At 38.7% G+C, this 23,424-nt stretch overlaps 1 protein-coding gene across 1 annotated transcript; it reads left to right on the top strand.

The window, feature by feature from the left end:
• Positions 1-891: 891 nt before the first annotated feature.
• Positions 892-15,030, top strand: LOC115819719 (alpha-catulin-like). Its single transcript, XM_030783221.1, is given in 21 exon segments — positions 892-987; positions 7,233-7,257; positions 7,260-7,280; positions 7,283-7,420; positions 8,680-8,861; positions 9,687-9,806; positions 9,970-10,059; positions 10,385-10,555; positions 10,859-11,059; positions 11,352-11,438; positions 11,604-11,762; positions 11,870-11,962; positions 12,176-12,326; positions 12,496-12,533; positions 12,649-12,696; positions 12,780-12,940; positions 13,147-13,195; positions 13,400-13,456; positions 14,024-14,143; positions 14,430-14,513; positions 14,866-15,030. Coding segments are annotated over 21 exon segments (2,256 nt in total).
• Positions 15,031-23,424: the final 8,394 nt, after the last annotated feature.

Genomic DNA, 23,424 nt, shown 5'->3' with positions numbered 1-23,424 from the left:
TGTATAAAAAAAGAAGAGGAACTAGGAACTAGGTGCTTCAGCCATAACAGATTAAACAGGTGAAAAAGCTTAAATTGGAGCAAGGAAATATCAGTGGTGGAATGAAGGTGGAAGCTGAGCTATGATCCCTGTATTAGACACAGAACACAGATAAGAAAGCAAGGTGCCACGCTATATTGATAATCTTTGTTCACCAAAAGAAAAACAATCATAAAATCTTGATAATGAAATATAACATAAAGCATAGTGTGTGTTCGCGTCCTCATAAGCAGTATTTTGTTCTGTGACCACATGGGGATACTGCCGCTCTTGTTTCAAAGGTACAATGGCCATTTGAGGTTGGAATGATTAGCGAGATGAGTATTTGAGAGCCAAGTCAAATCATTCTGCCAGTAAATTAATTGTGACAGTGATGTTTTTGGGGGAAGCTGGAATCGCTAAAATGGTGTTTACACCCTGCATAGAACTGTGGGGGGGAAAACTCTGATTTTTCATCCACAACCATTTGCTTGGAATACGTGCTGATTTAATGTTTCTTGTTTCACAGTGTACTTTATGAAAAGGAACTACACCCGCAAAGTGAAAAACTGTGTGGCAGATCGTGTCTTAATATAATTTCATATGCTCATAAAAGTCCCCACAAACTCACTTAACGCCAAGTTTTCGCGGTGGCACTCAACATATCCCGCTCGCTGCAGTACGCACTTAGACACTACTGTCTGGTGACGCGCTGTGACGCAATTTGTGAAAGTGAATGAAAACCGTGGATTAACTATGCATGCAAAAAAGTGTTCAGCTATTTAGTGATAAAAAACAGTCGAAAAGAAAGACTTCGCACTCTGAAATCCCCCAAAGAAGTCGTGAACGTGTGGGAAGGCTAACTGCTGCGGTATGGCTGTCTCGTCTTCCTGCGTAAAGCGCTTCGATGCTGGACTTGAGATCAAGACTCGCTCGGTTGAGCAAACGCTCATTCCCTTAGTGTCTCAGGTGCGTGTGTTGAACTCGTGGAATTTTAACTTGTCGCTGACACAGTTATGTAATTTGATAGTGATTATATTTGATATTTGCGTTCAAACGAAGCAGCCTTTTCAGGTTTAGAAGTATGCAGGATGCTCTGTTTGTTTTTCCAGTTTATTAGCAACCAAGGGATTTTGACGGATACGTTACACAAACGACCACCACCACCACCACAACTACAACAACAACAAATCATTAACGGTCTTTTGAATGATTGCCAGTTTAGCTGAATTTTTTTCTGAGTAGTGGTTCGATGATTCACTACATTATAAGTATTTTAAGAGAAACCTGATCCCTGCTCTCCAGGTGTGTGCACCATTGACCCCAAAGTGACTTTGTTTAACATACAGATTAGCAACGCTGATGAACCAAGGACTATGACTGTTGGAACATTTGCTGAGGACCATGCCTCTTGTTGTAAATGCCATATGCCTGATAAAGGTTTGGTTAGTATTTCGGTCAGGGTAGCTCCTGCTATGGAACGGTTTTGGAAAAGACAGTTTTGTTCTGCTGAACCTGCTTTTGTTTTTGTGTCATCTAAATTGGGCTCAAATAGCCATCGGTTGGAGAGTAAGATTCATTCGCATAATTCTGAAATAGAATACATAACTTCTGCCTCTGAATGTTTAATTTATTCGTTTAAACATACTGAGCTCAAGGCACTGCTCATTTCCTTTTATCAGGTAAGGTAGTGTCTTTTAATAGTTTAGTAAATAAAACAAAGCCTTACATTTAGCCCAAAACCATTTTACATCCATCTATATTTAGAATCAGATTCTATTAGTAGAAGGAAAAGATGCTCCCAGATTTTCTCAAGCCTGAGAATCTTAGTTTTCTCTCAGCTGCATAGGCTGTAAGCTTTATCTCGTCTGGTGCTACGGTCACCGTTTGGACTGCACACATTCAGCTATGTGACCCAGCTCCACGGCCCTGGCAAATGAGTTTTAAATCCCTCTGTAGCTTCCTCAGCAGATATCCACAATGAGCCTGGATCCTCCTGGTCCAAGGGATTTGATAGTGATAATGGTGTGTATATCTGTACAGAAGGGAGTGAGAGAGAATACTAACTGTGGGGATATTTGGTTATTAAAGGTGACAGTTATTAGTTGAAATTCATTTATTGTGACAGAATTTACTGTATTTCTTTTTTGTTTTAATTCACAGAATCCTTTTCTTCATTCTAATGAACTCTCTGAATGACATTTTATTAGTTCATACTTTCAAAAGTCATAAACAGGGAGAGTATAGGATGATGCGGACTAATACTGGTCTTGGAGGTTCAGAGTTTTACATTTGCAATACCAGCTACTTCTGTTCTATTTGAGTTAATTATATATCTTATGGGAATAAGTTACATTTTAGAATCCAATGTGTTGTTGAACCTGTTTGTCATCATGCAGTGAGGCTGGACCCACAGTCTGTATTTGTTACCTCATAACCCTGAGGTGTGACTTTCTCCAGAATACTGTGCTCACTAGCAGGAGTCAGATGTCATGTTTACCATGGGTGGTCCTTGGTGTAAAGTGAAAGATCATAGGGGTAGGGGTTAAAGGTCTCTCAAATGTTTATTATTAGGAGAATTTGGAAAGACAGTTTGCTCTATTCAGAAAGGTTTCATTACCATTGCACTTGCTTATTAAGACGCTTGATATGAACAACTAAATGCTTCGCAGTTTCTGTGGTGTACATGTTATATATTGGTCTGCATTTGCAACAATGAAAGTTTTATTCATATTGCCTTTTTTAAACGTAAATTTAGTATCTTTGCATGCCGTTGAAACCAACTGATCAAAAAGATGTTTTCATGAACCTGTTCATCAAATGAACTTTGTACCATAATGAGGCAAAGGAGACAACAAAATTTAGTCTGTAATGAATGGGTATGTATTTCAGTTGGTCCCTGATGGGACTGATTGGGAATTCTATTCCTCTTCTAGCCTCAGGGTGAGGATGAGCCACCTAATCCGCCCAAACGAAGCAGAAATGCATGTTTTTTGTATGTCTTTGAATCAGGTATAGTATGAAGGTACAGGCTACCGTATATGTTGATGATACAGCGTGAAATTTAAACCTGTGAAGTCCTGCTCACAGTGAACAGTTTCCTACCCTGAATGCCTGAGCATGTACAAAGTTGGATAGCAGATGTAAGCTATCTATTCTTCAACCAAACTTGCAAGTTTTCTTGCAAAAACTCAACCTTACTCAATTCTTGTCTCCTTACATTACATTTCACATGGTATCCCTAAATGGTATATCTGCTCCTTGTACAGATTTACCGTACTTATCCTCTGGAATTGCAGAAGTCGACACAACCGCCTGACCGGCTCCAATTCGAACAATAACCTGTAAAAAACAAAGCAGCAATATGTTGACATAAACATCTTCATGTGTATCACACTTATGCATTAAACTTGTCTATGCTCTAAATAACATAAAAAAAGAACTTGTCAGCTCTAATATCAGTATTTTACAAATGGCAAATGTGTAAATTGTATATTTCCTTTGTTGAAGAAAAAGACAGAATGGATAAATTGGCTTGTATGGTTCATGAATTCATTTTGTGTGCGTCATACCCAGTCATCACAAAATTTGTTCCTCAGTCTCTCTTGTTCGCTGCTAAAGAGCTGACTCCAGCAATGCTAGCATGCCAGAAAGTTGACCTTAACAGAATTTGCAAATGAATTCATACAAGGCATGTGAGACCTCTAAGATGCTGACCTTGCAGGTTTGCATTATGCTTCAAACAAATCAATCTAAGGTCTCCATTACCCAGTAGCTCATTTATTCATTCAACCCCATCTTTAACTGTGCTCCATTTGTCTGTTTCTTTCACAGCTCCTGTAAGGTTTGAACTTTGCATGGCCGTCAGTTAGATTTATAGACGTCGCAGAGGAATGACTTTGTGTAGTGGTCTGCTGCTCCAAGCATTTTGTGCATCTGTCCAACTGGTTGACACATGCCATTGTCAGGTTCATGTGCTTTAGGCATGGAAACCGCTGAGGCAGTTATGTATGTCCATCAGTGTGGTGTCTCCCTTTGCTTTCTTTTCGCCGCAGCTCCTCTCTCTTCCCACGCTAAATCGTGTTGTGGTGAAACATAAGAGGATTAACAGTTGTGATCACCATGGACACCATGGAATGTGGAATGTGTACCTTGACTGAAAGACTCATTCTTCCAGCTTGAATACATGGTTTAGATTGTTGTGCTGAGAATCTATTTCACAAACAATCCACTCAGACTTGTAAATATCACAGTGGGATAGTGCTTTCCCGTCTCCAAGCATAGTAGACGTTCCACTGAATGAGGATAGTCTGAAACTGATCACCAGTACAGATTACTTGAGGAACGATTTGTACGGAATTATAAATTCTGTGTTCCATCTTGTAGACAGTTTAATTTGGTAGAGTTGACCACACAAGTTTCTCTCTTCGTGGGGTCAAGAAAGCCAAGTTGGTTGTGTGTACTGATCTGGCCTGTTCGTGTCCAGAGCAACAGTCCTCCTGAAATACAACTGAAAGCAGCAGGTCTGATGTCATACTCCTAAATTTACTGAGGCTAGTGATATTTTAAGCTGTCATTTGCTGTAGGTCAGATCCGCAGTTAGAATGGCAGGTGAAAGTGATATTTCTGTTTGTAGAACTTATTTTGTGACACAGAAACCTCCAGAGGACATGCAGTGTCAATCACAACAGAGAGAGCTTTTTTTTTTTTTTTTAAATCAAACTGGGCAGTGTTTTGACATGGTATTATAATGTTTAATCCTGGGTGAGTCTGGAGTTTTGGTAAAGCATTTAGTATTATAAAACTGTACTTTGCATTTGTATAAATGTCAGTTGGCAGTAATTGATGCAAGTAGCTACTGGAAACAATCCCTCCACATTTTGTTGCATTTGTGCAAATTGTTTTTCCAAATATTTAAGAGGGTTTTTTTTACATTTGACCTTAGACTCCAGCCTCATAGTTAAAGGTTGTGTAATTATTGCAGTATTTTTACCAAAAATGCTGTGGACTTATTACACCCCTGCAGCTGTGCAAAACAACCACACACACACACACACACAACACGAGAGAGAGAGAGGGAAACATCTTCATCTTTTTCGTTCACTCCTTTTTTTTTTTTTCTGTTCTCTGGAGGAGGAGCATGATCACGACCGGGTTTTGCTACATGCACAATGAATTATTGATGCCACCAGTTAGCGCAAAACGGGCTGCCTAAACACTAATGGCCTGCATTTGTGAGGTCTAGAGATAAATTGATACTTAACAAGTTAGACAACTCATGCTGTGCCTCTTTGTCCCAGTGGATTGTACTAGCTCACAGTCTCTTCCCAGTTGTCTGGCCATCCACAATAATTCATGGTCAGGCTTCACTGTGTCTCAGGGTTGTGGTATATTTTAATCAGCCTGTAAAATGCCAGGCATGACACATGCAGAATTATTTACGGATGCAGTTTCTGTGAACAACCGTCCTTAATGTACTTGTTTCCGTAGCGTATGGAACTTAGTTGAATTCTCTGTGTTGTCTGTTTTATATATAATATAATATAGTGTGTGTATGTATTTGTTTGAGGACCAAGTGAATAGATGGTTGCCTGTGCCTGAATATTATCAGTGATTTTCCTCCTCGCAGTCTGAGTCTCTCACGTCTGTCAGTCATTCAAGGCGCCATGCAGTACATGCTCTAATTATAGTGTCAGTCCACTTGCGGCGCTTCTAACGCAAGTGTTTTAGCAAGAGCAGAAAAGCTCCCATGGTGATTATTCCCCTACAAGCACAATTAAAATCCAGCTCATTAACTCTCCCCTCACAACACTGCCTAGCTGATTTGGTTTGTCAAGGCCGTGGTCCATATGAAGCGTGTGGACAAAATCTTGACAACGGTGACAGGGATTGGTAAATGTGGTGGCGTTTTGGCATTTCATCAGAGTCTGTGTTCTGTGTGGATGAAACAAATGAGCGTTATCCTTTTAAGAGCTGTTTGACTTCTCATATCAGGTTCCAAATTTATATGAAACTCTTCCCTCTCTCTCTGAGTTTTAAGCACTGGTAAAAGACAAGCATTTTACACCAGTTGGATAAAAAAAAAATCTGTGAGTAACCTTGTTCAAGCTCAAGCTTTTCAGCATGTTTTCCTGTCCTCATTTTCCTGTTTTGTGAGCAAAAATGCAAGTATATCAACATTTTATTCATCTGCCTAAGGTTATTGATAAGGAAGTCTTGTTAAATCAGGTCTTACTGGCCCCCCGACTGGAATGTTTTCTTTTAGCCCACTCCAGTCGTCATCTGATTTTTGTCACCAGTCAGCTGAGTCCTTCATTATAGGGTTAGAAGACACTTTTGCTGTGGATTTAAGGAACTCAGGAAAGTCATTCATACATCTCATTTCTGCACCAACTTAAGGCAAGCACACTGTGGGCTTTATAACCTAGATGTAGTAGCACTAACAATTGTAATCCCAAACGTGAAAATTGAAATTTAACTTGAAATGTAACACATTTCATATGTGTTAAATCAAGACATGATTCAACATGTCCACTCACAGATATCCGCCCATTTCTTCGTTCTTTAAGTCACAAGGGACATAAAGAGTTTGTAAATTCAAACTTTATACTCTTTGAAATCTTGGAGATTAGGGATGCCGTTCAAGCCGTAATGCCTTTCAGATTCTTATAATGCATTTTGCTTCTCGCGATGACTTGACTGACCCTCAGAAGTTGTAATATCACGCACTTGAAGATGTGAGAGTGACTGAAATAGTGTGATAGGAGGTGACTGCCAAGTAGAACACTGTGTCCAGTGCTGCTATATTACCACCTTAAAAGGTATGACTCACTATCAAATACATCAATGATGTACTTGATAATTTGAATTTAAATTGATAGAAAATGACTCTGGCTTATTGAAATGATCCATCCATTTGCCTTTCTAATCACAAACAGCGATTTTTTTTTTTTTTATCAGAAAAACTATTAATTATGTTTGTTGATAATATCATGAATGAATGCTAATGACATCTGGTTTGCAACAGATGCACCTGATGTGTCAAGCTTAATTTTTACTTTGATTGGCACAACCTTGTTTAAACCATTGTTTAGTTGTATTCTTATCACTCAGTAGATAAGCTGGAAACCTCTCTCACTGACTAACATATTAATTTTAGAGATTTCTTATAGAGATGCAAGTGAGAATACCAGTCTCTGTGATCCTTCTTCCAGATTACCACTCTGATCAACCACAAAGACAGCTGAAGAGGTCTGAGAGAACAGCCATGCACTGCAGAGAGTTGGCCAGGCTGTGAGTGGAGCCGTGGAGCATTTTGTGGCTGTTGGGGAAGCCATTGCAGCAGAGAATGAAGAATTGCAGGAGGAGATGACCATAGCTTGTCTGGAGGCACGGAAGGCAGGTGAGATGCTGTCCTCATGTCTCTTGTACATGTACACATCGATTCCACGCCAGCATCGGTGAGTCTCAATGAAGGTAACAGCACACCTGAAGAGATACGACTGTCTATAAAGGTCTTCTAATATTTGGTCAGTCAGTTGCACAAATACCTTTATCTCAGGTGCTAAATGTGAAAGACTGTTTCCACTGGATAAAACTGATGTGTATCACAACAGTGGCAGTCTTGAAGTCCCAGGGGAGCTCATGTGTTCATATCCATCAAGGTTGTCCAGTGGCTGGATAAGGTTGCCATTGGACTGTGTAACATGCAGCAAAGAAGAGAGACAATTACCAGAGTCTGAGCGCTGAATCAGCTCTAGAAACATCATTGGCTAAAGAGAAATCTGTTTCATATACATGCAATGCAAATACATACAGAATATATGTATGTATGTATACACATATTACAGATTTCCAATCTTGCGTAATTCATATATGTGATGAGATGAAGGAATGAAGAAGGGACTTGACAGGCTGATTAGTTTTGGTATTGGCGGAGGTTAAGAAGCCAATTCTGAAATAAAATGGATGTTGTTTTAATGATGTAGTGCCAAACTGAAACGATTGATATCCCTCCATCATGATTAAAGTGTGGGATGCAGTTCAGTACAGTTCTCATCCCTTGAACTGTTGCAAGGAAAAACAGCATGCCTACCTTTTTAAATGGCTCTGAGCTTGTTTGTAAGCTTCTCTGATGTGTTCCAGACATGCTGTATCTATTTGATTTTCTAATCTAATTTATTGGCTACCCGGGCTGCGTAGCGACACTGCGAAGGCCATCACGGAGTTGTGGTTAGTTAATTGCCATGCATCCCACTTCCTTGCTGTCAGATTCCATCAGTGTTCCCAGTAGGACCCTAAGTTTTGGGCCAGTTTCCCAAAGGAGAGGTGCTAAGCTGGTTGAATGCCAAGATTTGGTCTATGGCTCCAGTTCTCTGTAGTATCTTTCCCTCTGCGACTGTGTTGAAGTTCCTTTGTACAAACTTTGCTTTGTGGTTGCAAAATAGCTGTTGCTATCCATCGTACATTAGTCTGATGCATCATGTGCTGTGCTGCTGTACTGCTGTGATTCTAATACATGCTCCTCCAGTAAACCAAAACCCATCCACCAGACACCCTTTACTGGTTTATATGTCAGAGTGACAGTAATATTGACACGACTAAGATTTCATGCCAAAGAAAGTGATTCGGCTAGCTGCTGATCATTTATTGTCTCTCCAGGTGACTCCATAGCCCGATTCACAGATGTGGATATTTCGGGACAACCTGATGGACTGACGGTCGCGTTTGAAGACAAGGCAGGTGTGGTAAAAGCTGCCCGGATGCTGCTGTCCTCAGTCACCAGAGTCCTGCTACTGGCCGACCAGATCATCGTTAAACAAATCAGTAGCTCTCATAGCAGGGTATGGTCTACATCCCCAGACCATCTCTCAGACAACTGGTGCATTTTATGTGTTCTTTGTTTCATTTGTTTTATTCTTATTACAGATGATGAAAGATGGACAAGACATTGTAAAGAACAAAATGATGGTTTTATCACACATTACATATTGCAAAAGAACTTCCATGTTGTGTCATTTCATTTTCCAATGTCATTTTTAGTGACTTCACGATTTGACCTATTAATCTGTTTGATTCAAAATTAACCTGCTTTGTTGCTGCAGTCTGCAGTCTACTTGAACTAGGGCTGAGAGCTAATGGCTATAGTAGTAATTTTCACATAGCATGTTTGATACCATTTTAATAAAGGGAAGGGTGGAGACAAGCTCAATGACAAAACATTCTAAAATGTGATGAAAAAAAATGAGCAGTTGAGCAAATACTCAATTGCTATCAGAGAAGATTTGGAGCAAATTTTGAATGAAGCCCAGAATTTACTAACGCACATAGCTTTGTGAACCAAACAAGATTTAAACTGGGTAAGACACATTTTACAGTGAGAGTTCTTCTCAACTCTTTATGCTCTTTTAAAGTCTTCTTTTTCATCAGCTTCTCTCTAAAATTTCTGAAGGCATTTGAAGTTTCACATACTTCAAAAGCCTTTTTTGTAGCATAGCCTTTGTGAAATATCATATCATAGACCTATGTATTGTAATGAATGAGTAACCAGAGTAAGGTTTTGGACCCGGTGTGATAAGCACATAGTGTTCACCTGCTGTGCAAACCCTGACTTGTGAGGACTTAGATGCATTTTGAAAGGAGTCACATCATATGATGTTGTTTTTCAGGTCCTGATGTGCTTAGATCAGCTGGAGCATGTGAGCTGCTTTCAGGAGTTTGTGCAGATCTTCAGTCAGTTTGGAAACGAGATGGTAGAATTTGCCCACCTTACAGGTGACCGGCAGAATGTAAGCAAGTTGTCATTTTGCAATTAACCAGCCATGAAACTGCCCGTAATGATTCCTCATCTTCTAATTTGCCTTCCTTACAGCGACAGTCATTTGGAGCTATAGATGCAGAAAGCTTTTATTTTGAATATTTATTTTGTGTATTTTGAATGATCATCTCAAGGATCTGAAGGACGAAAAGAAGAAAGCCAAGATGGCGGCTGCTCGATCAGTGCTGGAGAAATGCACAATGATGCTCCTGACGGCTTCAAAGGTGAAGATGGGGAGGAAACAAGCTCCAACACTCAGCAGAGAATAAAATAGATCCTTCTTTTGTTTTACTGCTCTGATCTAGATGAATGAAGTTATATAGAGCTTCCCTAAACCTAGCAACAGGAACAACATTCACCACATTACCGTGAGCTGTCAAGGTGTGATGATGTATACTACATAAATAACAATGAGACGGTGATTTACACATGCAAAACCATGATATAATAATGCCTATATTGTCTCTTGTTCAGAGAATTTCTCAGTGCTCATAACACTATTAATATACCTGCACTTCTAATGGCTGTTTTTAATCTGTTTTTAATCAGACATGCCTCAGACACCCAGACTGTCCATCAGCGCAAGTGAATAAAGAGTCTGTGTTTGGGCGCATGCGCTGGGCCCTTGATGAAGTCATAGAGATCGTTACAGACACACACCATGGGGTGAATACTCAACTCCAACCTGTCAGTATCTATTCCGAGATCAGAGGCTTCAAGGTGAGGTTATGACCTTCAGAACAGATAGCAACGGAAAACACTACATACTGTGGAAGTCAAGATTACATGAAGTGCATAAATAGAGCCATTCAGAATATGTAATCACTTGTTGTGTCATACTGACAGTTCACTTCACATGGGTCTCATTAGCGTATGACTGAATCAATGAAAGACAATGTGCTAAGAAAGATGGTGGCTGTTGTTGGACAGATGGTGGGACCGTACAATTACTCTTGTTTTTTCATGAAAGTAATTTTTTTTTGCTGTGTGTTGAATGCCATGTGTCATTCTCTGCTTGTTCAGGCCATGGTGGAGCGTCTGAGGGACAGACGGCATTCGTTGCCAGAGGGAAGCTTAAGGGCTAAGTTGGTGTCTGTGATAGAACAGACTGAGGACTTCACTGACTCAGCCTATACTGGTCACAAACAACGTCAGAAAATTTTACCGCTGTGTCATCTCACCAAGCAAGAGCTAGAGCAGCTCCTCTCAGTCTGGACACATAATGTGAGTATAACCTGCACACCACCCCTTCCCAAACCTCTGCAGTGGAGCGTACTGGGACAAATTGTCCGCGAGGATTCGAACTTTGGAAACAAAAAACCCTCAACCCTGAAGAGATACTTAGATAGCTGTTATATTTTCACATACCTTAAAAAAAAGTGCTGAAGATTCAACTTTTTTTATTAAATATTTAGTATTCTGAAGTCATATTTAACACAGATAACTATATAGCATGTAACATATTGTTGCGTTTGCATCAGAAGTGATTTCATGTCTGATTTTGTTTTTGCAACAGCAGACTTTTGAAACGAAGCAAGTTGCAGAGGAGAAGGAAGTATGCATTCTGAAAACAGTTGAGGTCATCAGTGAACTCAGGGAAGAGGTGATTGTCTGGATGTGCCATCCATCCATCCATCCTATCCATCTATCCCACTATCCCTCCTTCATTGACATTAAAGTTCGCTACTCATACTCACTTACTTCAGGAATAACCCAGCTGAAATGGTATTGCATCTGTATAACTCAATTTGTTTGTCATTTCATACAGCTCCATAACGTGGCGGTAGGCCTGGCAACAGACATGCTTAAGCAATCGTCAGACCGAAGTGTTTTACGGTCCATTAGAGTATGTGCAGGGGAAGGTGACATAGAGGCTTTAGCTCAATGCTCCTGTGCGCTCAAGGAGCGGAAGGAACAACTGCTGGAGGTCAGGATCCTCGGACACTAGATCCATTTAGATCAACTGTGAAACTTTTAGGCAGTTCTAGGTAATGTGATCTGACACTTTATCGTTGTATGATTCTTCTTCCTCAGATGTGTCGACTCCTTCGTCATGTCTCCGGAATGGAGCCTTTGGAAATTACCTGTCTCCATGCTGAGAAAACCTTCCAGGTGATTGGACCACAGGTAACTATGGAAACAGAACTGTTTCTGGCTAAAGTAAAATTGTGCACACTAGGCCTGTGCCATAGCATATGCAACATGAAACTAGAATGTTTTATAGTTGTTGATGTAAAAAAAAAAAAAAAAGCTTCAAAATATTTAGGCTTAAGTGTATATCATTTTTCCTGTTTGTAATAATGAGTGCATTAAGACACATTATTCATGTGTTTTTCTCAGATAGTGTCTGCAGCTCAAACTCTAACCCTCCATCCATCCAGTAAGATTGCCAAAGAGAACCTAGATGTGTTCTGTGATGCTTGGGAGTCCCAGCTTTCTGACTTAAATATCCTCCTGAAAGAGATTGTTGATGTTTATGAGGGGACAAGAGGTACTATGTTGTCAGATCTAATCTCTTTGGTTGAGTCATTGACTTGTGTTTTGCTGAATGGATTTCAAAGTGGCTTTTTTGTTTGATGAATATCAGGTAATATGTTTATAAAGGTATTATATGTATACTGAGCTGAATTCTTCCCTTCCTTCTTTTATCAATAATCCAGCTGAAAAAAGTGCTTACCAGTCACTACCCAGATCGGGGGTAAGGTATTTATGGAATATCATATCTGATAATAAGCAGATTAATAACATGTACACTGAGCTTCGCAAGTTTTATATCAGCATTCTCCAACATTGTTTTGCTTTTTTCCCTGCAGAAACATTTAGCCAATAAGGAGATTAAGTCAGTTAAACTGGACACTGAGGTCAGTAAGTTACTCTAATGTGGAATAGTATCGCCTGTTGTAGAGATTTGGCTTTTCTATATGTGACAATATCTGTTGTAAAGGAACAGAACAGGTTGGCTAAACTTGGCATGGAGCTGAAACAGCTTGCCTCCCTGGTGGATACAGAGAGCAGGGCGCTTCAGAGGCAGGACGTGGATCATCCCATTTTAGATAAAGGCCAAAGCATGTCCAGCCTGGCCCACTCCATCTACCTCTTTACCCGGTAGTGTGATTTTCTGTCCATTTCAGTCTTTTGTCCGTTTCCCCAGCTCTTTGTCCCTGTTTCCTGTAGCTAATCTCTCAATCTGGCTCTTCCAGCAGCATATTATTATTATTATTATTTTATTATTATTATTGTTATTATTATTATTATTATTATTATTATTATTATTATTATTATGACTGTTGTTGTTATTCTGTATTGTTTAGTGGGGAAGGTGTTTTGAAGACAACTCTGGACTTGTTTCACCAAGCAGAGGTATTATACTGGCAAGAAGTAGTCTTCTTCAATGCATAGTTTTCCCATACTTTTTTCCAGGGAGTGGTCATCACATGTAAAGTGGTCCAAAGATAATAATGTTCAGTATTAAAACAGTTTGATGTAGAATTTGGAGCTCAGTTGTATCAAGATGGTATTTTTTCCTGTAAGACAATGCATTTCCTCTGCCTTTTGTCTCGGTAGGTGTTTTCAAAGGAAGGATTTCAGCTTTGTTCATCTCTGCAGCTCTTCTCCACAGAGGTATGACTCTAAACAACCGCTGTAGAGTGTTAATACATTTTAAAACACATTTGTTATGGTTATGTGATTTGATTTTCAAGGTCGCCAGATAAGCAATTATTATCAATGCAATTCTGCATGCTGGGTACTGATTTAGTTTACTTGTCTGACAGTCGTCCATAACAATCCACTTTTAGTTATAAAAAAAAAAAAACAGAGTTCTGGGCTCTTTGTTCTCTGTTCAAAGCTGGGCCAGTGTAGTTATTGACTTGTAAATGATTGGTTGCTATTGTTTTTGTCGTTAAAAACCCGGCAGACCACTATACATGAGGCATTGAAGTTATAATTGTTTACCACATGGGTAGCTAGTCAGTGCTCTGTGAAAAATGCTGAATTCACATCCTCAAGTATAAAAACTGTGCTGATAATGATATTAATAAATGCAAGAGCAAAATAAAAGCAGTGTTTTTCTATGTTTAGTTTATCAAAGCAAAAATTCATGTTGAAACACTCGCACTTTTGTAAAGTCATTTACAAAATGCAGCATTTTGGATCGAGGAAAAAAAAAACTTCATTTTCGTTCTTCAGCTTGAGGATGAGGAAAGAGAGCTTATAATGACTGAGACTGAAAGACTTGCTGCTTCATGCAGTCAGCTCCAGTCCACAGTGAAGATGACAGTAGAAGGAAAGACTGCCATTTTCCTCAAGGTAAAGCAGAACTCTTCAGTATATATCTGAGCTGTAGCTCCTTAAAAGTGTTTAGTCCTGCTCTTCCCCACTCCTGCCCCGAGCGGCACACAGCAGTGCAGCTCCTCTTGCTAATGACTGTCTTCCGGGGACACATTGATATCTTTCACCTTTAAGTGCATAAGTAAACACCATTTTTATTGGGAAATAGGTTTGAGAAGAGGTACTGAAAAGAACAAATGTTAAGAAAGAACAAATGTGAAGAACGACTGTTATTCATAACCCTTTCCAATTTTGTTACATAAAGGTTGATACCTTGATCCAAAACACTAAAAACGTTATGGCTACCATGGCAAATCTACTTCCGCTCTACAAGAAGCTACTAAGAAAGGTGAGAATCACTGTGTTACAAAAGTTCACAGTTTTATTTATTTTTTAAACCATACCACATTACCGTTAACTGTGCTTTTAAGGGCATCCTGTGTTTAAGAACCATCCAGTTCACGTTCAGTGTTGAATTTATTGCAATGCCAGAAAATAAATCAGGACATTCCCAGTACAGTCATGTGCTTAGGCCAGTGTATCAGCCGTAATCAATCTGTTTCTCTTAACACAGCCAACTATACTTGCCACATTTGTCCAGCTATAGGCTCATAGGTCAATTCCGATCCCAGTCTCTTAAAACTTTGATTTGAATAAAACTCTGCCCTAAATGTTTTCTGCCGTTCTGCTCTACTTCACAGGTACCTCCTGAATATAGTCAGCTGACAGTATCTTCAGATCCCAGAGACAGACAACTGCCCAGTCCAACCAGGGAGGGCTTGCTCACAAAACATGCCTCCAAAAAATTAGGGGTCAAATCTGTGGAGAAACACATGGCAAGCTTGACTTCCCTGGAGAGCAAATGAGTGACTTCGTTTTTTGTTGATGCCAGACGTGCAATCGAAATGTGATGTTATTCAACCACGTCTTGCCTCCCATCCCTGGCCACAAGAGAGCAGTGCAAACACAGTTGTTTGGCAATTATCTCATTTGTGAATTTTTATCTCGCAAAGATTGCAGAATGAGTCACTCAGTCAGAGTAATAACAGTAAAATTACGCAATGTCCTAGCAACCTGCCAGTTACCTCCGAAATAGAAATAGCTCAGTAAAATTACCCTACCCTCTGACACTGTCACGTTAATTTTGAGATAGAAGTAGCTCTTTTACTAAAACATTATTTTTTTCCACAAATATAATATACCTTGTATCCACCTCAGTTTCCGCGGGAAACTGAAAACCCACCTCTTCAAAACCTACCTGTTCCCCACGGCCTAACTTCCCTTTCCTTACATTAATAAAAAAAAAAAAAAAAAAACTTGTCTTGTATCTATGTTTGTCAAAGTATTCCAGGGCGCAATACAAAGGGGTAAATTGACGCTCAGTCTTATTGTGATCTCTGTGTATGAGGTATTAGGAATCTGCACTGATTGTAAGTTGCTTTGGCTAAAAGCGTCTGCCAAATACCAAATTGTAAATTGCAAATTGAATGTGTGCGTGTGGGGTTCTTTTTCAATGGAGTAAATGGCAGGTGAAAGCTGTATTCATATATGATCATTTACTTAATCTTTCCTTCTTTTCACACTGAAAATATATCTATGAAAAACCAAGACTTTCTGTAGCAGGATCCCAGCTTTGTGGTACATCAGCGAAAAGAATACAGATCCTCCGATATAGCCCTGAATGGTTCACAAATTTGTCTTTTCGTTTTGTTGTGTTTTTTAGACTGAGGGTGACTTAAATGAACTGTACAACACAGAGAGAGAGAGAGAGAGAGATGTGAGCAGGTAAATATGGTGTGGGTGGATGTACCAGATGTTCCAGACCTCAACAGGGACAGTCTGTATGAGAACAGTTAGGAAAAAAAAAATTTGCAACTCATTTCATGTTAACCCAAAACATGCCATAAAATATCATTTTTTCGTTACTGATTAGCACTGTTGCATGATGACATTGATGACATGGATTTTGAATGTGTATCAGGTCATCATCTATCCAGGAATTCCCAGAATACTGTCACATTCAGATTCATTTTATAGACCAACAAAGTTCGTAGATTAGAGTTCAGGGCTTTCCTTCTGTGTTGAGCAATTGTGTAAATCCCTCCTCTTGTTTGCCTGCATGTTTGGAAAGTAAATTGGGAACGCTGGCAGGTGAATATAAATACACTGGTCTGACTGCCCTTTATCAGTCTCAGATTTTGACAAAGACTAAAACTGTGCTGAACCATTAGCCATGTTCTCTCACAAGACTGCAGTAAGCCTGACTCTCTTAGCCATGCTGGTGATGGTTATAGAGTCTTCATCGGGTAGTGGTAAGTCAAATAGGATGGTATTGGCATAGCTATTTTAAGTACAGTTGCTCACTGTTGCATGTGTTCCTTCTGTTGTCATTGACTCTGTTTTCAGGAAGAAAGAGCAACTACAGCCATGACAGAGAATCACTGGTGCCTTGATCTGAAATACTGGTTAAAGTTATAACCATAAAAAGTCATGTTTCTGTCCACAGTAATGTGATTAATAATGTGTGATCAATCAACTCGTATATGCCCTCTATATATGTGTGTGATTATGGATTGAGTAATGTGTTCCAGTTTGATATGGAAAAAAACAGTTATATGTATGGATCAAATGTATGCATCTTGAAGGCAGTTGATATTGCATTTCTATTCTTTTTCGCATGATCTTCTAATTCATTTATGCTTTATGTGTAGATGGTAGATGTGTGTAGTGCAGAGTGTTTTGTTTAGAAAATCATCATGGGTATTTTGGAAAACCTCTTTCCACTCTGGAAACAGCTCCTAAGAAAGGGGAGTGTATTGTGTTACAAAGTTCTTAGTTCTTCAAATTATTGAAACATTCCAAATTACTGCAACCATTACTTTTCAAAATATATTCTCTTTGAACAGCATCCAGGCCATGTCCGAAACTGTATTCATTACTGTAGACAACACATCAGTACTGAATACAGAATGAAACTCTGCCCTAAACGTTCTCTGCTATTCTGCTCTGAATCACAGGTACTGTCTGACTGCAGCTGATTGGCAGTATCTCCACATCCCAGAGACAGACAGCTGCCCAGTCCAACCACAGAGGACCTGCTCACAAAACATGTCTCCAAAGAATCCAGGGTCAAACATGTGGAGAAACACATGGCAAACTTGACTTCCCCACAGAGGAAATAAGCGACTTAGTGTTTTGTTGCTTTCAGACATGTGCAATCAAGACATGATGTAATTCAGGAAAATGTGGAGGACATTTCTATGTAACAGGGCCATTCACCTCAACTCCTGGCCACAAGAGAGCAGTGCAAACACACATGTTTGGGAATTACCTGATTTGTGACTTTTTATCCCACAAAGATTGCACACTGAGTTACTCAATTCATTTTCTGGAAGTTCAAAAATCACTTCCATCCTCAAGTTAACTCTGAGATAGAAGTAGGTCTTTTACTAAAATATTATTTTTGTCACAAGTCTAATATACCATATGCCCACCAAGGTGATTTTTTCAGTTAGAACTGGTCAGAATTTTCCTTAAATGGATTTACCATGTATTTATTCTTTATACTGTCTGACGTGTCAATGATCTGAAACTTTCATTCTACTTTCCTCTGTTCTTCTTCCCTCAAGTGAAGTCTCAAATTTCATTTTCTTTGCAACTTCCTTGAATTCAATGATTAGAGTGAAATCATCTTGTTAGTAAACGCCAAAATCTTGTATGATGTGTTATGTAAAATACTTTAAGAGAAATTATCAATCACTTCATTTCCTCTTGTTGTTGTTGTTGTTGTGAAGACCACCCATGGTGAAACTTTTAAGATATGTAAAAATGTACCTCATATTTTGTATTTTAAATGTTTGATTTTGTTTTTTGCAGTAGAATGAATGGCTAGTGAATGCTGTATTTATAGATAGACTTTCGGTGGCAGGATCCTGACTGTGTGTTACATCAGGGAAAAATATACAGATCCACAGGCTATGACCGAGAAAATGGTGCTGAACATAAGATAAGACTGAGGCTGGCTGTTATAGGACATAGCTCCCTCTACTGGCAAACCTTAGAAAAAAAAGTTACTTTAGAAGTGTTAGAAGTAATGCTGATCATAGCCGTCAGGTGAAAAAGTGTGTGCGTGTGTGTGTGTATGTGTGAGTGTGACATCATAATCTCATATCCACGACTAAGAGGACTATGTATTGGTATATGACAGCACAAGATGTGCAACTGTACAGAACAATTAGCTAATTCTCAGTCAAATAGCCTTAACATAATTCAAGTAACTATGTAACGGACATCATGAAGAGAGGGCCAAAGGTGAAATAAGGAGAGAAGTGTTAAAGTGGGGTAGGAGGATAAAGCAGTGGTGAAGTGGAAAAAGGAGGGGAAAGGAGAGGAGAAATAGAGTAGGAGGAGGAGGAGATGGAAGGAAATGCAAGGAAAGCAGGGGAGGAGGAGGACAAGAAATAAAAAATAAAACAGAAGACTTATTTAACAACAATATTTATGCTCATTTTTTTTTTTTTTACTATGTTCATGTTTATAGTTCATTTTTTTCACTTGTGATAATTCATATTTTTATGTTACTTTTTAATCATAAAGATTTAGATCCCAAACTGAATTACACTGTTGCTATATTCATTATACATTGAATAAGTTGTACTCTAATCTGCTTCTACTCTGCTTAGCAAATGCAGTTGGTTGCTAACATTACGTGTTACATGCTAACCATGAGTGAGATATGCAGGCCACAAAACATGTCAGTGTATGAGATTTGCACCTTACTGTGGAAGCGTTATAAATAAAAATCAGATGTGGAATAAATGAACAGAACATCTTAAGGGGCCTTGCTGTGTTACCCTTGTCTTGCCCCAAATGTGTGGGCCTAAGCTCAGCCTCCACCTTCTTTGCACTTTCTAACACGTCTAAGGCACTGAGCTCCTGCTCCTCATTTTAACTTTAGGTTTTTCTTGAGACAGAAGCCCTACATTTTGTTATTTTATTGTCAAGATTTTATGTCTCTTTTGTCAAATAGACCACTTCTAAATAACCACTTATGCATCTCTGCATAAGGCACTAGATATAACAGAGGTGCCTTGGTCTAGAAGCAGGCTGTAAGCACAGGGCTTAGGTAATGCAGATAATTATTTATGTAGGAGGAGCAAATGTTGATTCACTTGAACCCAAAGATAAGAGTGAAAAAGACCAAACAGAGTCATAAAGGTGTTCGTCTTAGCTCCACATATAAAGTTATATGCCTTATTGAGCTTAAGTCTGTCTGTCTGCATCTAGAAAATAACTGAAAATGGTAATGAGGACATGAGTAAACGTGACTAGGTCTGTCCTGCTGGATCGTGTGAACCAAACTAAATCAAATGATCTTTTAACTGCATCATTCATGATCAAGTACACATCTGAATGCTCATTGGTTAAGAAATGCTGCAATGCTGATAATATAATGAATCAGAATGGTCATACCTTAAAAACAAAAGCATAATTTTTTGTATGTTTTTTTATTGTTGGACTTAAGAGAGGTGAATCTCTCAAATCAGTTGCTTTGAATGTCATTCAGCCTGTCTGATTCATTGTAATATGGGCAACACTGAAAATTTTACATCTGCTTTGTGGCTTAAAGACAAACTCATGGGAGTCAGTCTGTAACATACTTCAAAGAGACATAAGTTACAGAAATCTAATGTATTGTTTTTGATGCTCAGAGACAGATGTGGAGTATCTGTTAGGTAGAAAATCTAAGACTGCATAATGCAGTATACATAAAGTTCTTCCTATATTCATACCATATGCATCTCAACATTCACAGAGCTCAAAGCCAAAAACAAGAGTATATTCAATCTGTCTGATATCACAACACAAAAACTATTGCATCTAACAAAAAACTTTGCCCAACGTCTAAGCGGGACATATCCCCTTGCAATACTTTCATTTACTTGAGGACACATCTTAAGTATTTTTTGTGTGATGTCTGTATGCTTTCTATAAGACCTACGTGTGGTTTCCTGTTTTTACATCCAGCCCATACTTTTTATGCCACAGCTGTTCTCTTCTTCAGTAAACCAAGCAATGTGCCCCTCAGCTACAAAGCACTTTTGCATAAAAATGCACTCTATGTAGTTTGTAAACGACCTCCTGTATGCATTTTCCCACACTCTCACGCTTTCACCAGCTCTCATCAGCTCATGCTTTGGTAGAGGAGGTTTCCTGTTCACACAACTTGCTCATTCTCTGTGTCTTACCTTCTCTCGACACTCTTACATACCATGTTTGTAATCAGAACAGCACTGGACTCCATGTGTTTCCAAAACAATAAATTCATTCTTTAAGTCAACTCATTGGCTCATAGTATACAGGAAGGGCTGGATGGCAGAGTGTCACCCATGAAGGTCAGGCCTTTAAAATTCTCAGGGAACCGTTTCGTCTGTAAGCTATCACCTTTAATGGTTTATTTAGAACACTCAAAACCTGGACATTAATACTGTTCCATGAACATTCAACAAAAAGCATCCATATGACATCAGACAGGACTGCTTAATCATAGTGACTTGATAGAGAGACAACCTCTCCTTTTTCTACAAAATATTCACACATTGTATACCATATAAATATCATCCATCCCAACGGATAATGTGTAAATGGAGTACACTTAATTTGTTCCAGTAAAGCAATGTATTTAAGCATAATTCAACTTTAACATAAGAACACATTTGCTATAGGTCTTTGCACACAGTTTTCAAAATGCAGATGTGGTGGCTCCACCTCCCTTAAGTACCAGTCAGTGTGGGTATTTATAAAGAATCAGTATGAATCAGTCAGAGTCCCTGGGAAGTCTTGGGCTACTTAACCTTGCATTAACAATGGCAACACAGTTTTTTGAACATGATGGGCAAACTGCTCAGTTGAGAGAAACTTCTTTTGGATAATGTTATTATTGCCATAATGATGACAGGCATTGAAAAGCTTGTGGAAGTAAATTTCATCTGCCCTTGCTCAAAACCATGTAACCGGAAAGCATTTCTTGCAATTTTGATTCTAGCTATGTTTTTTGCGTTTGGATTTATGTTGCTTATCTTTATACCAGTTTGCTGCTGTATACGTATTCACCGTGTTTCAGTCAGGAATTACAGTTTAGAGTGTTTCAGTCAGGAATCACAGTCTAGAGTGTTTCAGTCAGGAATCACAGTCAGGACCCAGCAGTTCTGAACCAAAATTCCTCTGGAGAAAACCATGGATCTATGTACAGCTCATAATCCCATCTGTTGTGTGGGGTGCCCTTGTGATTCTCAATGGCCGATACTATTCCTGTGAAAAGACTTACTGGGAAGGCCAATATGCACCAGTAGAACCACATGGGTTCATGTACTGGTGTAAACCCAAAAATAATAATGACACGTTTCTAATGCTGACCCGAAGGCTACAGGTGCACATCTCTGGTGAGTAGTTCATGATAATTACATTTTATTGGGTCAGCAATATCATGTACAGTCTTCTGGAAATATGTAACATGACTAGTTAAGTCCATGAGCAAAACCTCACACTTGTAAAATACAATGGAGCAAGGAAGATGCACAACTGGAAACATCTGCAGATGGTGGTGAACGTTCTGAGATGCTAACCCAGGAACAGCAACCAGAAAGTTGAGGTGGAGATGTGTTGTGTTACAACCAGGAAGAATCATACACCTGAAGAAATTCTAATTTGGGATCTGAGTTGGAATACATAGTTTTAATGACACAAAATCTGTTCAACACAATATCTGACAGGGGTAAAAGTCTCCCGGGTTTCCTGACCTATCCCATTCCTGTCACACCTTTTAGTCCTAGCTTTTCAAGCTTTGCATCCTCCCCTTTTGACTGACAGTAGAATTGACTTGTTTCAAAACATCATCATATCGCTCATAATTTTATCTTTTTGTATCACAAAGGATGCTTGTTGTGTATGAACGTTAGTGGTTATTCTAATCATATCTTTTGGTTATTCAAATCTATCTTTTATCTACATATTTATAACATATTTATCTTTAAAAATGAAATTAATTATTGTAGCATAAAAAGTAATTTGATGATTGTCCTATATAGTTAACAATATACATGAATATACATGAATACACACACACACACATGTAATGTTGTTTGTTTGTGTGCATGTATGCGGGTGTGTGTGTGTGACAGCGTAGGAGATTACGGTGATTTTTTTTTTTCTCCTGTTACAAACAGAATATGGCCTTTTAGAAAATTTGTCTGCTGACTTCAAAGCTATGCTTCAAAGTAATGAGCAATGAGAACCTTCATAGAAATGTAGTCAAAAGTACAATATTTGTCTTTCAAATAAAGTGGAGTAAAAGTCATAAATTTCCAGAAAAACTGATACTGGAGTAAAGCACAGATGTTCTAAAAATGTACTTAAGTACAGTACTCAAGTAAATGTACTTCGAAACCTGTCTTGACTCTTTAAATGTTCCCCTTTTGCCATAAAACATGGACTGAATGAATAACTGTAATACCAGCATGGTCCATACCTCTCCAAAACCAAGAGCTGAATCTTAAAATCATTTCATTGTTTCGTGGTCTTCAGGGACAGCTCTCTAAAAAAAACAAACTAGAGCACCAGCATTTTTGAGATGGATGTTATATAAATATGTGTAATCGTATTTATGAACCCATTGAATGCTATTTCAGTTATCCAACTTAATTTGTTGCTCAGACCTCCTTGTCAATGCATGATTGAGTTGCTAAAAGCTGAAAATGAGTAAACTAAAGCAATGCTGGCTAATTCATCAAAATTTGTTACAATCCTGAAGAACGAAATGCTATTGTAAGATCACATCTAAGCAAATTATTGAGATATAATATGCAAATGAACAGACTCTTAAGATGTCGTGAATATGTCTCGGACAGTTTTCATTTTAATGGAACTCTACGGTCTGCTACAAAAGTGGTTCTTGAATCATTCCTTTCATGAACATACAATTACAATTTAGCATTTGGCAGACGCTTTTAGCCAAAGCAACTTACAATCAGTGCATTGATCGGATTCCTATGTTATGAGATACTACTTTTTAATTTTTAACTGCATTTCATTATGTCTGGAATATCATTCAGCATCCATCTCAAAGAATTATGTATCCAAGAAGCGTATTTAATTTGTTCCATTTAAGAAATTAATTTAGTCAATATTCAGCTTTAACATAAGAATATATTTGCCACAAGTCCCCAGAAATGAGGATATGATGGCTCCACCTCCCCAAAGTA

The sequence above is a fragment of the Chanos chanos genome, chromosome 8, assembly GCF_902362185.1.
Source record: "Chanos chanos chromosome 8, fChaCha1.1, whole genome shotgun sequence".
Classification (NCBI taxonomy): domain Eukaryota; kingdom Metazoa; phylum Chordata; class Actinopteri; order Gonorynchiformes; family Chanidae; genus Chanos; species Chanos chanos.
Note: the sequence above shows the minus strand (reverse complement) of the source record. Positions and strands in the feature narration are given on the sequence as shown.